Source organism: Nansenia antarctica (genome assembly GCF_963989245.1).
Source record: "Nansenia antarctica genome assembly, chromosome: 8".
Lineage (NCBI taxonomy): Eukaryota > Metazoa > Chordata > Actinopteri > Argentiniformes > Microstomatidae > Nansenia > Nansenia antarctica.
In genome coordinates, this window is record NC_137678.1 from 11,943,115 (window position 1) to 11,960,721 (window position 17,607).

General features: G+C 43.1%; 1 protein-coding gene across 1 annotated transcript in view; it reads right to left on the reverse strand.

Moving 5' to 3' along the window:
- Positions 1-3,276, reverse strand: part of LOC308163873 (differentially expressed in FDCP 6 homolog) — a gene marked incomplete at both ends in the record, with an annotated part of 30,284 nt that extends 27,008 nt beyond the window's left edge. Inside the window, one exon of the mRNA XM_080538053.1 lies at positions 3,181-3,276. Coding sequence (XP_080394179.1) covers positions 3,181-3,276 — 96 coding nt within the window. The remainder of the gene's footprint in view (positions 1-3,180) is intronic.
- Positions 3,277-17,607: the final 14,331 nt, after the last annotated feature.

Below are 17,607 nucleotides of genomic sequence, written 5' to 3' on the forward strand. Positions count from 1 at the left end.
TCACAACAACAACAACAACAACAACAACAACAACAATGTTGTTAGGTGTATTTGGCACATTAGAAAAAACCTTGACATCATTAACCAACTTGTCATAACACGGGAATTATTGTGAATTTTAACTGTTGATGGTGATGCCTGTCTAACATCACTAGCCATTAATCAAGTAGACAATGTGGTCGTGCCTGGTAATGTAAAGGCCTATGAATGCATGTTAGTGTTAGGTGCCACTGATTCCATTTGATGCACACTGAGGTTTATACCACCAAAAGGCTCATGACTCAGGATTACCAGAGGGCGAGGTTATACTTTGTTGGCAGAACCTGTAGCCTCACTTTAACAGCAAACATCACATATCTTCTTTATGGCAGCTTTGTGTACATACAGACAGACAGACAGACAGACAGGCTTTGTGTTCATGGAATGTGAAACAGAATTGTCAACAAAGTCCAGAGCAGCAATGTTCCCCTGCAACAACTCCTCTAAAGCCAGACAGACAGACAGACAGACAGACAGACAGACAGACAGACAGACAGACACACACACACACACACTGGTCTTCAGGGAGAGCATGTCTGGACACTGGCCCGCTATTTCCTGGGATTCTCAGCAGGACTGTGTGGCATGTTTGAACTCGACAGGCCAGGGCCATATTCCACTAACGGTGGCTTAATATAGCTGCGATATAATTAAATGCGGCGCTCAGGGACCTCGAGATTGGTATTCAAGCCTCAGGTGATTCCTCGAATGAGGATCAGCCTTGTGTCATCAGTGTTCACAGAAGACAGGCTTACAAATCTTCGATATGGGCGCGTGCACGCAGACATTAAAAGCCCTGAAGTGTCGATCTGTCGAAATGAAGATACTCCACTCTGCAGGGGTACTACATTTGCGCAGCATTCCGAATTATTGATTTTTATGAAGACGGAAAAATAAGATGTAAAATAGTGCAATACTGCCGCAATTAACAAGGCGAGGGAAATGGTTTGGCAAGAAATTGCTGACCGATTAAATGCGTAGGTCATACTAGCCCCAGTTATTGTTATATGTTCATATTTTAATAAATGAATATTACTACTGTGGTGATATCCGCAGCAGGCTACAAACCGTCATATCGCCACAATGGCCTAGTGGTATTGACTGCTGCCATAGGATTTATTCGTCATTTTATATCAGTGGTTCGAATCCCTCTTCAGAGGCACTTTTTACTGCATTTCGTTGTCTGAATCTAATCTAAAATCTCATCTAAAAAAGTATTGTAGGCTATAAAATTATGGTGCAGGCTAATTTACAAGAACTGACACGATTACAATGGTGTTGGAAACCTTTGCATGAAATCTTCGGTTAAATGTAAAAAAAAAAAAAATGAATGACTTAGTCAAGTCTCGAACTCGCAACCTTTGGAACTCGAGTCCGCAGCCTTAACCACTACACCAGCTAGACCGCTGTCATGACGGCAATGCAAGTTGAGACAATTACTTCTTTTTTTTTTTACACTCTTTTCTTTATCTATCTATCACACTTTCAAAATATCAAGTTATCTATCACACAATCAAACTATCTATCGATCGATCACACTTTCAAAATATCAAATTATCTATCTATCACACAGTCAAACTATCTAATCTATCTATCTCATGTGAAGTGGGAACTAATATTTCCTAAAAGACACATGAGGAACTTTCGTTCAGGGTTTAGTTTCCGCCTGTGAGCCTTTTTTGACGCACGGATGACTATAGCCTGTGTTTTAGCCTGGTCGGGACCAGGCTAATTATATCTGACTCAGAAGGAGCTCAACCAAGCAGCGAATTATTTGAGCCACATTGATGGCACCGAACGCAAGCTAACATTTTCGAGGCTTAAAACTTTATCGAGGCTTAGACCTTTATCGAGCTTCATGGAATAGGGCCCAGAGGAAACGGAGACTGAATGAGGGAGAGCATGATTGTTGAATGACTGTATATGTCTGTATAGTAGTATGTCTGTTTTACAGTTACTCTGATAACTTGCGATGTCAACACACTGCAAAAAGTAAATCTCAGTAAGTAAACATCTTAAATCAAGGCAATATACGCTTGTTTCTTGTCTGACTGCACAAGTTTTAAGATAGCTTTTGCTTGTTTTAAGAAAATCTTGGCATGTGAAATTTTCCTGCTCTGTTGGCAGATAGTTTTGCTTATTTTAAGTAATATTTCCCCCATTTTATTGCTTTTTCTCTTGTTTTTGAGAGCTGACTTTTTGCAGTGCAGGTTGGGTAAGGGAGACTGTCTTTGTAATCTCTAATTGTAAGTCGCTTTGGATAAAAGTGTCTGCTAAATGGTTAAAATGTCAATGTAAATGGGACAAGCAACAACATGGACTTTGAGACTGACAGTGACTCATACTTGACCTCAGCACACATATTTCTCTATGTGTGTGTATCAGTGGAGGCTGGCGGGGGTAGAAATCGGAGGCCGTACTGATTGTAATGCACGGAATGGAATGAGGAATGGTATAAAACACATGTTCGATATGACTCCACATTCCATTCATTATAAAGAGTCCTTCCTCTGATTTCTACCTCCACCAGCCTCCCCTGGTGTGGAGGCTATCATAGCCACTGTGTTTGCATGCTATCTGTGTGCAAGTTGTTTACCACAAGAACCACCTCTATGGTCATTGCATGAGTGTGTATGTGGAGTGTGTGTATTCATATCTAATGACACACGATGCTCTCTCCTGCTAAAAAGCAAGATGAAGGAATCCATGTCATAGAACAACATATGTGGTGAAATACATATCTATTTTCTGATAATAAGCTCAGCACAACAGTTCATTTCATGTTTTTCTCGATTGCTTGAGCACATTTCTTGAAACAGTATTCACCTTTTCAAAACAGTTAATACCAGTTTGCCACAACATAACAAAGTGCCAACAGAAACATGTACAGTAATCTCTCTCTCCTTTCTGACCCATGTCCTTTCTGACCCATGTCCTTTCTGACCCATGTCCTTTGTGATCAGACGTGTTGTTAGTTGAACTGTTAAGTGAGGACAGTTATAATATGTTATATATATATGACAGTTATAATATGGAGTACAGGCTACACATGGTGTAAGCAGGTGAGAAGAAGTGTAAAGCAGTCTACCTTCAGTTATAATATGTTATATGTATATATGTTATATATGTAAAGCAGTCTACCTTCAGCTGGGACTTGGAGACTTTGCCGCATTCCTCCGTTTCCAGTGAAGTGAATGCATACCAGATAGACTTCAGTAGCTCAGACTTCAGATCCATGTTAAACACGTTTTCAGACCTCAGATCCATGTTAAACACGTTTTCAACACATTCAACGCAAAGTGAACTGGAGGTGCGCAGCCTACCAAAGGTTTTCACAACTGCTTTTCCCTCAACTCACCTTACCTCCACTCCTCCTACCCCGGAGACATCTAGACCTGAAACTCACTACCTCCACCTGTCGGCCAGTCGAGTATTGCCGTAACGCAGATTTGACCATTATTGACGCTTTCTTGCCGTCTTTTCAGCCTTGGGTTCGAATCCACCTGAGGACATTACTGTCAAAAATATTTTCTTTTTTAAAGTCTTAATCAATTAAATGTTTAATGTAACACAACATGTTTTGATGATTTATAATTCATTTCATTAAAGAAAACAGGACATCTTATGCTATTTATTGGTTTAACATTGCAATGTAAATGTTACATTCTGCCCCTTTCCAGTTTCTATCTTACCGTGGGAAGATTGCAAGTCTTATCAGACTGTAGCCCCCTGTTGAGGCAACACACAGCAAGCAGTCTTCTTGAAGAGGCATGGACACCTTTCTTCAAAGCAGTACAGACTGGAAGACTACACTCTTATCAGACTGCAGCCCCCTGTTGAGGCAACAAACAGCAAGCAGTCTTCCTGAAGAGGCATCAACACCTTTCTTCAAGGAGATAACACCGGCCATCTCCTTGACCATAAAAATCCTGTCATAAAATCTCAAACCTTAATTATGCTTCACTGTTGATCTTAATGTCACCATTATACTGTTTTAAAAAACACTTTGACACATATTCAACTCCACACTTGATTTATTAAAAAGCACACACATAACTGCTACACCATGTACATAATATACACATATTTAAAACGATTTGCAATGACTGAACATCAATGAACCATGTAATTGTAAATAACAACTAACAAAAGCTTAATACAAATAAATAATACACTGGAAAGTAATACAAAGGAATTTGTAATACACAGGAAGATTCTCCTACCCTGCTATGTGTCTCTATGTGTGTGTGCGTGTAAGTGTGAAAGGAGGTAGATCCATACGTTTCTCCACCATCCACCTCTGCTTCTCAGTCTCATAAAATGCAGACAGTTGGAACTCCACCCAGGTCATTTCCTTTACCATGCCCTGTGCCTGGTACAGAGACAGTACCTTTGCAGGGCAATAAATATATTTCCCTCTCACTCCAGGGAATGTAGTGTGTGTGTGTGTGGACTGTTGGGACCCTGCTTAAGTGGCTGGTGGCAGAACCTGCACAGGCGGCCGGAGGGCTGCTGCCCTGGCATCTTGTGTTTCTCTGGTGTATTTTTATACTTTCTAAACACCTCCGCCTTTTGTTGTGTTGCATTAAGCTCCCGCTGAAAAAATGCTGTCTCGGCAAAGTCTGTGAATGGCATGCGTGCATTTGTGAGGCCTTCTACTGCGTAGGTATCGAATACTTTTTTCGAGCAGTAGAAGTATCTCACCTCTCCACTCTGGTAAAAAAAAATGAATGGAGGAGCCATCGCCAAGGTAGCGGGACTTAGGCTGGCCACACGCTCGACAGGTAAGTATTTTCTTTTTTTGCTGCTGTTGCTGCGTGTTCCCCTGTTCGGTTGTCCCTGTTGCCTGGTTCGCAGGGGCATCCAGGGGTAGGTTCACCGCTGGTGGGTTGACTGGGGCAGGTGGCAGGGGTGTGACAGCGACACTGACATGTTTGTTAAGTCACCTGAGGTGCTTCTGTGCCTTTTTCACCACCTGTTTGATGTGCACGTCCCAGGTGACAACACCTAGGAACTTGAAGCTGCTTCCCTTCTCTACGGCAGACCCATTGATGGTAATGGGGTCCTGTTCCTGACTATTTTTCCTGAAGTCCACCACCAGCTGCTTGAGTTCAACTTAAAAAGCATTCGTCCCTGGGTGGGCTTGAACCACCAACCTTCCGGTTAACAGCCGAACGCGCTAACCAATTGCAAGAGACTTGTATGGGTATATTTGTTGGACCCTTTTTTGGGGGGGGTTGGGTTCAAATGCGGAAGACATTTTACATTTAACAGACACTTTTATTCAAAGCGAATTACAATTTAAGGGACATTCTCCCTGGAGTAACTTAGGGCTAAGTGCCTTACTCAAGGGAACCCAAGTGGTGGTTTCCCAGGTGTGAGTTGAACTCAGGACCTTCCGATCATCGGTCCAAACACTACCCCCACAAAAGGCTCCGCTGAGATTCGAACTCAGGATCTCTAGTTTACTAGACAGGCGCTTTAACCAACTAAGCCACGGCGCCTACACAGTGATAACAAAAAACACCAGCCGGGAGGGCATGTTGTGAGCCCACCCAAGGACAAAGTGATTTTGTTAGAGAACAGGCAGAGTTTTGGCCTTGATGCTCCAGAAGAGGCTACACCGTTTGGACGGCATCGGTTCAAACCGACTGGTTGGGGTGACTGGGATCTTGCCTCTGTAAGGGATCTTTGACCCCACGCCAAACTTCTTAAGTCACCTGAGGTGCTGCTGTGCCTTTTTCACCACCTGTTTGATGTGCACGTCCCAGGTGACAACACCTAGGAACTTGAAGCTGCTTCCCTTCTCTACGGCAGACCCATTGATGGTAATGGGGTCCTGTTCCCGACTATTCTTCCTGAAGTCCACTACCAGCTGCTTGAGTTCAACTTAAAAAGCATTCGTCCCTGGGTGGGCTTGAACCACCAACCTTCCGGTTAACAGCCGAACGCGCTAACCAATTGCGCCCCAGAGACTTGTACGGGTATATTTGTTGGACCCTTTTTTGGGGGGGGTTGGGTTCAAATGCGGAAGACATTTTACATTTAACAGACACTTTTATTCAAAGCGAATTACAATTTAAGGGACATACTCCCTGGAGTAACTTAGGGCTAAGTGCCTTACTCAAGGGAACCCAAGTGGTGGTTTCCCAGGTGTGAGTTGAACTCAGGACCTTCCGATCACCGGTCCTACCACTACCCCCACAAAAGGCTCCGCGGAGATTCGAACTCAGGATGTCCTGTTTACTAGACAGGCGCTTTAACCAACTAAGCCACGGCGCCTACACAGTGATAACAAAAAACACCAGCCGGGAGGGCATGTTGTGAGCCCACCCAAGGACAAAGTGATTTTGTTAGAGAACAGGCAGAGTTTTGGCCTTGATGCTCCAGAAGAGGCTACACCGTTTGGACGGCATCGGTTCAAACCGACTGGTTGGGGTGACTGGGATCTTGCCTCTGTAAGGGATCTTTGACCCCACGCCAAACTTCTTAAGTCACCTGAGGTGCTGCTGTGCCTTTTTCACCACCTGTTTGATGTGCACGTCCCAGGTGACAACACCTAGGAACTTGAAGCTGCTTCCCTTCTCTACGGCAGACCCATTGATGGTAATGGGGTCCTGTTCCCGACTATTCATCCTGAAGTCCACCACCAGCTGCTTGAGTTCAACTTAAAAATCATTCGTCCCTGGGTGGGCTTGAACCACCAACTTTCCGGTTAACAGCCGAACGCGCTAACGAATTGCGCCCCAGAGACTTGTACGGGTATATTTGTTGGACCCTATTTTTGGGGGGGGTTGGGTTCAAATGCGGAAGACATTTTACATTTAACAGACACTTTTATTCAAAGCGAATTACAATTTAAGGGACATTCTCCCTGGAGTAACTTAGGGCTAAGTGCCTTACTCAAGGGAACCCAAGTGGTGGTTTCCCAGGTGTGAGTTGAACTCAGGACCTTCCGATCACCGGTCCTTACCACTACCCCCACAAATGGCTCCGCTGAGATTCGAACTCAGGATCTACCTGTTTACTAGACAGGCGCTTTAACCAACTAAGCCACGGCGCCTACACAGTGATAACAAAAAACACCAGCCGGGAGGGCATGTTGTGAGCCCACCCAAGGACAAAGTGATTTTGTTAGAGAACAGGCAGAGTTTTGGCCTTGATGCTCCAGAAGAGGCTACACCGTTTGGACGGCATCGGTTCAAACAGACTGGTTGGGGTGACTGGGATCTTGCCTCTGTAAGGGATCTTTGTCCCCACGCCAAACTTCTTAAGTCACCTGAGGTGCTGCTGTGCCTTTTTCACCACCTGTTTGATGTGCACGTCCCAGGTGACAACACCTAGGAACTTGAAGCTGCTTCCCTTCTCTACGGCAGACCCATTGATGGTAATGGGGTCCTGTTCCCGACTATTCTTCCTGAAGTCCACCATCAGCTGCTTGAGTTCAACTTAAAAAGCATTCGTCCCTGGGTGGGCTTGAACTATTCAGTCATCAGAAACGATGACTGAGGTGGGCTTAAACTATTGGGTGGGCTTAAACTATTCAGTCATCAGAAACGACAGGAACAGGTATGGGGGTGGTGTCTGCATGTACATTCACAACGATATTATCTTTAACACCCGGCATGACCTGAATCGTGACAAATTAGAATCTGTTTGGGTTGAAATTATCTTTAACAAAGCAAAACCGGTGCTGGTTGGTACTATCTACAGACCTCCCGATCAGAATGATTTCTATGATATTCTTGAGGGGTGCTTGGATGACGTTGACTGTGTGGAAAAGATTCTTATTGGGGATTGGAACACGGACATGCTCAGAAATGAAGCATCCGGCTTCAAATCCTTCACTAGGTTTTCTGAATTACACGGTCTCCGCCAACAAATTACCAAACCCACTAGGGTGTGTATTTCTACTCAAACCACCATAGATCTCATTCTAACATCGGATGAGTCCAAAATCTCCAAGAGTGGGGTTATTGTATGTGGGCTAAGTGATCATTACATGATCTTTTGCACTCGTAAAAAGCATAAACCCAAGGCTGGCGGTCATAAAACTGTAACCACTAGATCCCTTAAATCCTATTCTAGTGAGGCCTTAAACCATAAACTGGAGAATCAAGACTGGTTAGATGAACTAAAAAGCACACAGGTTGAGGAGGCATGGCTAGGTTTCAAAACCAAATTCCTAAATATTATTGACAGTATAGCCCCCATGAGAACCACCAGGGTTAAAGCCTGATCGGAACCATGGATGAATTCGGACATTCTAAATGCTATGAAAGTCAGAGACCTAAAATGCTCTGAAGTTCAAAAATGCAAATCAAAATTAGTGAAACACTTAAACGAAGATCTCAAAACCCACTTTGAGAAAATTAAAAAACAATGCAACAAACTATGCAATCAGGTAATTACCATGACAAAATCTGCTAAGAAAAAATACCTCGATAACAAAATCGAAGAAAACTTAAACAAACCACGTGACCTTTGGAAGCTAGCCAACTAGGTTGCAGTCAAAAACTAAAAACCAGGTCTACAAACATCAGCATAAAATCTGGAGATTCTCTCTTTACAGACAAGCTGGATGTGGCTAAGTGCTTAAACACTTTCTTTACAACCATAGCCACTAAATTAGTTAACAATCTACCACCCCACTCAGGGCGTTATGGTGTAGAGCACATCCGTGCGTTCTACAATAAACTGGGTGTACGCAAAGATGATTTTAAACTCTCCATGGTGTCAAACGATGAGGTGTTTAAAAAACTGGGCGCTCTACACTCAGAAAAGGCCACGGGCCATGACAATATTCCAGCCAGATTTCTAAAAGACTCAGCTGCCTCCATTACCCCAATCATCACCCACATAATAAACCTCTCCATCAAACAGGGACACGTCCCCCTTGACTTTAAAATAGCAAGGGTAACCCCACTGTATAAAAAAGGAAGCAAATTAGACCCAGGCAACTACCGACCTGTTTCTATTCTTAATTCCATCTCGAAACTTATGGAAAAAATAGTTTATGAACAGGTTGATAGGTACCTTACCGAAAAAAATCTGATGTATGAATTTCAATCAGGATTCAGAACATCCCATTCCACTGACACATGCCTTCTCTATTTGAACGACCACATCAACCATGAGGTGGACTCGGGCAAGTACTGCGGCATGGTCATGCTGGACCACCAGAAGGCCTTCGACACAGTAGATCACCACATATTGTTAGATAAACTGAAAGCAATTGGGTTCGATAGAACATCGGTGAGCTGGATGCAATCCTACTTAGAGGGGAGGGAACAGGTGGTTAGTGTGAACGGAACACTGTCCCCCCCCCCTCCCAGTGACCTGCGGCGTTCCACAAGGAAGCATATTGGGACCTTTACTGTTCCTAATATATGTGAATGACATGTCATCAGCATGTGATTGCAATTTGTTCCTGTTCGCGGATGACTCGGCTCTGCTGGTCTCTGACAGGGACATATTGCAGGTGGAAAAAGCGCTAAGCACTGAACTGAGTAGAATCTGCATCTGGCTAGCTGACAATAAACTATCAATACACCTAGGTAAAACTGAAACCATCCTATACGGATCCCCATCTAAACTCAGAAAGGCTGTAAATTTCAAAATAAAAGTGGGTAACATTAATATCACAAGAAAAGAGGATATTACATACCTGGGCTCCATCTTAGAGGCAAATCTTTCCGGAGATAAAATGGCAGCAAAAGTAATCAAAAAAGTGAACCATAGAACTAGATTCTTGTACAGGATATCCTCACTTGTCAGTAAAAACACACTGAGGACCCTATCAGGAGCTCTCATTCAATGTCACTTCGACTATGCCGTAACATCATGGTACTATAGAACCACAAAGGCCCAATAAACAAGACTCCAGACAGCCCAAAATAAACTGGTTAGGCTTCTGCTAGGCCTCAACCCTAGGACACATCTAACCGCTGCTCATTTTTTTAGCCTTGATTGGCTACGAGTAGTTGACAGAGTGCAGCAGCTTGCACTGGGCCTGGTCTTCAAGATACGCTACACCACAAAGACACCCAAGTACCTGTCAACATACTTCCAAAAAGTGAACAACGTCCACACATACAATACCAGAGGAAGCTCCACGAACCACGTTCAACCGCGTTGCACCACAAACAAGGGGTTAAACTCGTTTGCAAACTATGCAGTAAAAATGTGGAACGCCCTTCCTATAATCTTAAAGGAGTGCAAAACACTGCCCACCTTCAAAACCACTCTCAAAAAACATTTACAGGAGGCTGCAATCCGTAACTGGACCCTCTAAATCAAAAATCAGATTAAAAGACCCGAACTACCCACTGTACATACTTTGTGTTTTGTCCCCCGCCCCCACCTGTGGTGTATGTCCCCACCTGTCCTACCCGCTGTACATACCTTATGCTTTGTTGTATTGTTCTTCCCATGATGGATGTATGTTTATCTTGTAGATAGTACTAGTTATTTGTCTGTATTATCTTGTAGATAGTACTAGTTTTTTTTGACTGTCTTACATGTAACGATGAATTGAGAATCAAGGACCCCAATTGAAATAAGCCAGTGGCTTTCTTGGGTTTTTATCCTGTTAGTTGACCTTGTATGTAATATGTACTTTCATGTACCTACTTCTGCAAATCTTCTAATAAAGTTTTCAATCAATCAATCAATCAATCAACCACCAACCTTCCGGTTAACAGCCGAACGCGCTAACCAATTGCGCCACAGAGACTTGTACGGGTATATTTGTTGGACCCTTTTTGGGGGGGGGTTGGGTTCAAATGCGGAAGACATTCTACATTTAACAGACACTTTTATTCAAAGCGAATTACAATTTAAGGGACATTCTCCCTGGAGTAACTTAGGGCTAAGTGCCTTACTCAAGGGAACCCAAGTGGTGGTTTTCCAGGTGTGAGTTGAACTCAGGACCTTCCGATCACCGGTCCTACCACTACCCCCACAAAAGGCTCCGCTGAGATTCGAACTCAGGATCTCCTGTTTACTAGACAGGCGCTTTAACCAACTAAGCCACGGCGCCTACACAGTGATAACAAAAAACACCAGCCGGGAGGGCATGTTGTGAGCCCACCCAAGGACAAAGTGATTTTGTTAGAGAACAGGCAGAGTTTTGGCCTTGATGCTCCAGAAGAGGCTACACCGTTTGGACGGCATCGGTTCAAACCGACTGGTTGGGGTGACTGGGATCTTGCCTCTGTAAGGGATCTTTGTCCCCACGCCAAACTTCTTAAGAGTCCATGTCTATTAGTGATGCATTATTATAAGACATCCATGTCTATTAGTGATGCATGGGTTGACTTATACAGTGGTATGAGGTTTGTGTCAGGGTTTGGGTCTGGATCAGGGTTTGGGTCAGGGTCTGGGTCAGGGTCTGGGTCAGGGTTTGGGTCAGGGTCTGGGTCAGGGTTTGGGTCTGGATCAGGGTTTGGGTCAGGGTCTGGGTCAGGGTCTGGATCAGGGTCTGGATCAGGGTCTGGGTCAGGGTCTGGGTCAGGGTCTGGGTCAGGGTCTGGGTCAGGGTTTGGGTCAGGGTTTGGGTCAGCATGCACTTTCTTCCACATTGTTCAACTAATGTTCAATGAATGAGTATCAGTGTGACAATAGATGTTGCTATTTTTTATTCCATCCTATTTTGGCCTTTATTTCAGCAAATAAGACAACGTTGTCCAATAGCCTATAATAGCCCTAACGCATTGCAAGAGGTTAATATAACTCTCTTGTGGGAGAAAAAACTTCAAAACATTTACATCTGTACACTGTATGCGTGTCGGGGTTGGGTGCAGGTCTTTTACATTATTCCTGAAATATAATCAGGCGGGTGGGTTATTACGAAACACGGGCAGGTAAACAAATAGCTGACCCACCTATCACTCTATTGTCTAAGTCAGGGGTAGGCAACCTTTTTGATATGAAGTGCCATTTTAAAATGTTCTTGTTAGTCAGTGTGCCAACCACAATATCAACATTAATTATGACTCGACATCAAACCAAACCAAACAGACCAACTGATCTGCATGAACAACAATTTTCAGCAAAGAGCTATGTATGCAAAGCCATGTATGCTAAATAAACAGGCCTAACAGTCAACTAACTGAAACTTGAACAAAATGACCAACATAACATCTAAGACAACTAAACTTTGTGATGCGTAGCACAACTTTAAGCAAATTGGAGCGCTCAATTTCTACCAAAGTTGCAATGCTAACTGCGCTCCCTATGGTTATCATTTTAATAAGTAGGCCTAACTGGATGGTGATTATACAAGGGTCTTACTTGTATGAATTATACTTTATATTTATATAATTATGTGGTTGTTACTTACATTTTATTCTTTTATTCCAACCACAACAAACTTTTTTTTTGGGTTGCAAAGAGCTATGTATGCAAAGCCATGTAAACAGTCCTAACAATCAATGTGATCCCTGGCCCTGTTTTCCTTTGCTCAACTCCATTATCTGGGGGTGGTACTTGGTCACTTTAACTAACATGGCATGTCATTCACATCTACGCTCTCATCAAGTGCGAGGCTAAACACCGTCGCATCTTTCAAACCAGCGGTCTGCTGCGCTTTCACGTTTTCTGCCATTTCTCCTATTCTTCGTTCCACACTTCTGGCTGACACTGGGATGTCTTTTATTCTTGATTTTATTGTGTCTTTGTTTGATAAGCCTTCAAACAAAACATCTGAGCTACAGAGGAAAGCCTCCTATTATTCTCCATCAGTGAATGGCTTTCCACGTTTCGCAATGCAATGAGCAATGCGAAAGCTTGCTTCAGTTGCGTGATTTTTAGCAGTGGCAAATGCTTTAAAGGTGCTGGCCTGCTTCCCATACCTTGACACAGCACGTCTTATTGATTCGGCCTTGTCTGTTTCATCCTTGAACGACTTCTGATGTTTGGTCTCTTAATGCCGTTTAACGCTTGAAGTTCGGCAAACAACATTCTCGTGACATAGGACACATACAGCACGGTCTTTCTGGGACACAAAACCCCACTCTTATTATATATTATTATTATTATATTGTTATGTGTGCTTAACAGTAACACTTGTATCGAATCGAATTCAGAATTTTACTTTGAAAATTGGCGCAAGAAATACGGCTCTCGTGGAGTGGAAGAGAGACTAGGGCTGCATTCGTAAATTCGCCCTGAGAGCGCCGGAGCGTCCCTGAGACCGCCTCTAGACTCTAGTCCAATCAAATTACTTGGTCCCATTATGACGTTGAACCCAGTGTGCGCGAATTTACGAACGCGGCCAACATAAAATAAAATAAAAACATTCTCCCATTCTCGCACTTATTGCTTGCGTGCCACTGTTTAAGCTGTCGCGTGCCACTGCTGGCACGCGTGCCATAGGTTGCCGACCCCTGGTCTAAGTGTACTACTTTTCTTCATAAACAAAGTCAACTTTACTTATCAATTCTCACCCTTAGGCGTCTTGCAGATGTATGGTCTGTGAGCATAGTAGGGCCCTGTGCCCCATGCGCCATCAGAGGAGCGGATCGCTGCAGAGTTATTCATGTTTCTCCCAGGCCGACCCTCAGTACAGTTAGTGTAGTCCAACACTGTGTTGTCCAACCAAAGCCACTGCCCTAGGAGAGGAAAATTTACTTTTCTGTGTAATCTATAACACAATGACTTCGTTTCTTGTTGTTTGATGGGGATTCATTATCTTTGATGGGGATTTTCTGTGCTTAGTGATTTCAGGTGTAGCAACTTTCAAATACTCATGTCGTCTTCAATTTGTTTCCGATTTCAATGTATGATGCATCATTTGAAAGCTTACAATCTGTAGTTTAAGCACATGTAAAAAACTGAAAAATGACTTCGCCTACAGGTAGCCCTTTTCATTGGCCTGTGTCACAAATGTCCAAAATAAGCAGGGCACTGTATATATTCTGTCAGACAAAGTGAGAAGCACATAGATTTTGATTGCACAACATGCCATGGTTGGGGTCAATTTAATTTCTATTCAAGAAGTGTTGTTAAAATTCCAAAATGGTCAGTTTAAAAAGCTTTTCATCATCAGTTTATTGAGAACTTAAAAAGTATGTTATGTTCAATTATGCCATTTCAATTTACTTCCAGAATTCCTTGGAATTCAACCGACCCCAAATCTGATTCACTTTTCAGGAAGAGCGACCGTAATGACATGTAAGGCTCATGACCCATGCAGGCTAAGACCCATGGAGGCTCCTACCTTTCCTCACACAGCTAGTCGAGGCCTCCGCCCAACTTAACCCTCGGGTCATGAAGGCGTAACAGTGGCCCCTGAAGGGAGCCCAGTAGACGGGCTTGGACCTCTCGTCTTCCACATCCTTAGGGCACTCTCCAGGGTACGTGCCAAGGCTGTGGGAGTCATCGAGATTGGGCTGTGGGAGTCATCGAGATTGGGATATGGTATGGTATATATATATGGGATATGATCTCTCTCTCTCTCTCTCTCTCTCTCTCTCTCTCTCTCTCTCTCTCTCTCTCTCTCTCTCTCTCTCTCTCTCTCTCTCTCTCTCTCTCTCTCTCTCTCTCTCTCTCTCTCTCTCTCTCTCTCTCTCTCTCTCTCTCTCTCTCTCTCTCTCTCTCTCTCTCTCTCTCTCGCTCTCTCTCTCTCTCGCTCTCTCTCTCTGCGTCTCCGTGCGGCAGGTACTTCCTGCCCCTCTCATCTCCCGAGGGAACAAACACACACAGGTTAAATAGACCAGTGGGATAACGAGTCTGATCACTGACACCTGTCCGTAATCAGCTCATTATTCCCCCCCCAACGGCAGTCTGGCTCCCTCTGCAGGCCAGAACGCGCCATGCTCCCCACAATGGTATATTGGTATATACAGATATACAGTGTATATGGTATATTGGGATATATTACTAATTGCAATGAAGGGTCGTGGAGAAGAAGTCATACTGTAAGGGTTAGGGGTCAGGGGTTAGGGTCAACTTAAGAGTTTGGTGCCATTGAAAGTAAATAAAGACCTAGATGCAGAAGCGGGGGTCGTAGTGATTCTGAAGGTGTATTTGAGTACTATTGCTCTGTTTGACATATTTTGCTTCAACCATGTAGCTAACTTTTGATAACAGAACAGTCTCTTTGTCTGTGGGTGTGAAGTCATATGCAGGTGTTCAGCATGAATTTGAGAAGAGTTTTACTCTTAATGTTATCTTGTGGGACCTGGAGAGTTTGTGGTCTGCAGGGTAAGATAAGACAGGGAGAATAAGATCCAAGATATTGATCTGCACATGGCTTCATACCCTGCATTGATGTAAACAAATAACCCTAATCCTAAACAGCTCTGGATTTAAAACCCCAAACTTGTTATAATAATAATAATAATAATAATAATAATAACTTTATTTGTATAGCGCTTTTCCTGCAAACGTTGCAGCAATGCTGCAATATTAAAAGGATGGGTTTTTATAATCTTAATTTAATTATTTAGTCATTTAAAGGCAATATTAAAAAGATGGGTTTTTAGTCTTAACTTGAACATATGTGCTGAGGTTGCATCCCTACTGTAAACTGGCAGTGCATTCCACAATTTGGGTGCATAAAATGAGAATGCAGCCTCACCAAATCTCTTCTTTTGTACATGTGGTACACAGAGAAAACCAGCGTCAGAAGACCTGAGAGCTCTATTGGGCTGATATGCTAGCAGAAGACCTGAGAGCTCTATTGGGCTGATATGCTAGCAGAAGACCTGAGAGCTCTATTGGGCTGATATGCTAGCAAAAGGTCTTTCAAATATTCTGGTGCTGTGCCAGTGAGAGCTTTATAAACAAGCAGAAGGATCTTGAAATCTATTCTGAACTTAACAGGAAGCCAGTGTAGAGTTTCTAAAATAGGAGTTATGGTGTTTTAATATAATAAAAACTAAGATATTGATTCCTCCCATGAGAAAAGACCAAGCAGTGCAATGCTAAATCTGACGTGGGACCAGGTGTAACTGTGAATAAGTTAAGAAATGTCTGATCCAGAACTTTCTCCAAGGCACCAGTCAGTCTGCTGCTTTTGTGCCAATAGATCCACCTTCTGATCCTTCATTATTGATCATTTTGAGTCCTTCAGCCACGATCACTTATTATTGCATCATGTTCGACAGTTGCCACAGTAAAATGACAGAATTTGCCTCCAACCTAAACCTCTAAACCAAAGGACTTCACGTAATACTTTATTCAAATGGATTTATTGCAGGAGATGGCAAATCATTCCTGACTCCATTAACTTCCTTAATACTTCTACATTGGGATGTCTAACATTGTTTACACTTGTTTACAAACAGGAATGATTAGTAGTAAATTCAGCTTTATAGAATCATCTGATATAAGCCTACAGTATTTTGTCCATTTTTATCTATAAATCTATAATCTATCTTTCTGCCTGATATCTCACCTGTGGACTGCGTACAAACACTGTTGAATGTGCCATTGCAGAAATGTGTACTCCATCCGCCCTCCACAGGGTCCAGGTACACACAGGGTAGGGATGGACGCGGCTCAGCCCAGTTCCATTTGGCCAGTCTCAGATGCCTGCCATCCACCCATCTGAAGTAGCCCTCAGTCTGAAGAGGAAAGAGCAAAGTTACTCCATGTTAAACCTGAACATATGATGTTGGACAGATATGAATAGAGGTATGAGGGAGTAAAGATAACCCATATACAACGTATACAGTATTACTTTGAACTAACAGGGTTCTCTAAGAGGGGTTTCAAAATGAATATTGACAATAGTAAAGTCTGTTATCAGTTATAAAGTCTGTAATTGGTTATAATGTTTACTAGTAATTATCAGCTAACACCAGAGGCAACCTACACATTCAAATCAACTGTTGAGTTTGAAGAAGTATCATTGCAGTACTGTACCTCCATCCTATTGAGACCAATCCACAAAGGAGCCTTGAGGTTCAGAGCCTGCAGCTCAATGTGAGCCTCAGTCCTCTCATCCAGAATGCTAGCCAGATGAGCACCATCTTTCTCACAGTGCACCATGGCATCTGTCCAGGTCAGGTTCTGAGTCACCACTTTGAAGGAGTTGTTGCCCAGCTTGATGTAGGCTATAGGGAAGACTGTTGGTGCCGCAACACGGATTAATGGATCTGGGGGGGAGGGGGTTAGAACAAGTTTGTATTTATTTTTTTATTTAACCTTTATTTATACAGGTAAAAAACACATTGAGCCCCAAGGGCTCATTTTCAAGTGTGACCTGTTCACAGGCATACAACATCCACCACAAACAAATACAATACAAAACCTGGCCTACATAGTCTAAAACTAAACTAAAACTACATAGTCTAAAACTAAAACTAGTCTAAAACAGTCTAAGATAATCTAAAACTTTCCGTCAATATAGTCTAAAACTAAACTAGTGGGTGATGGTTTCACAGAAGACCCGAGTCAACACATCACTCAGGAACAAACCTGTCCTCCAGGGTCACTGGTAGCGCCAGGATAGTCTGTCTCCATAGCAACATTACTGGTGAGTCTATTCAGTGTGTTCAGGGATGCTTTGAGTGCACTGATTGGATTATGTTCAACGATTATGCTCAGATATGGACAAAC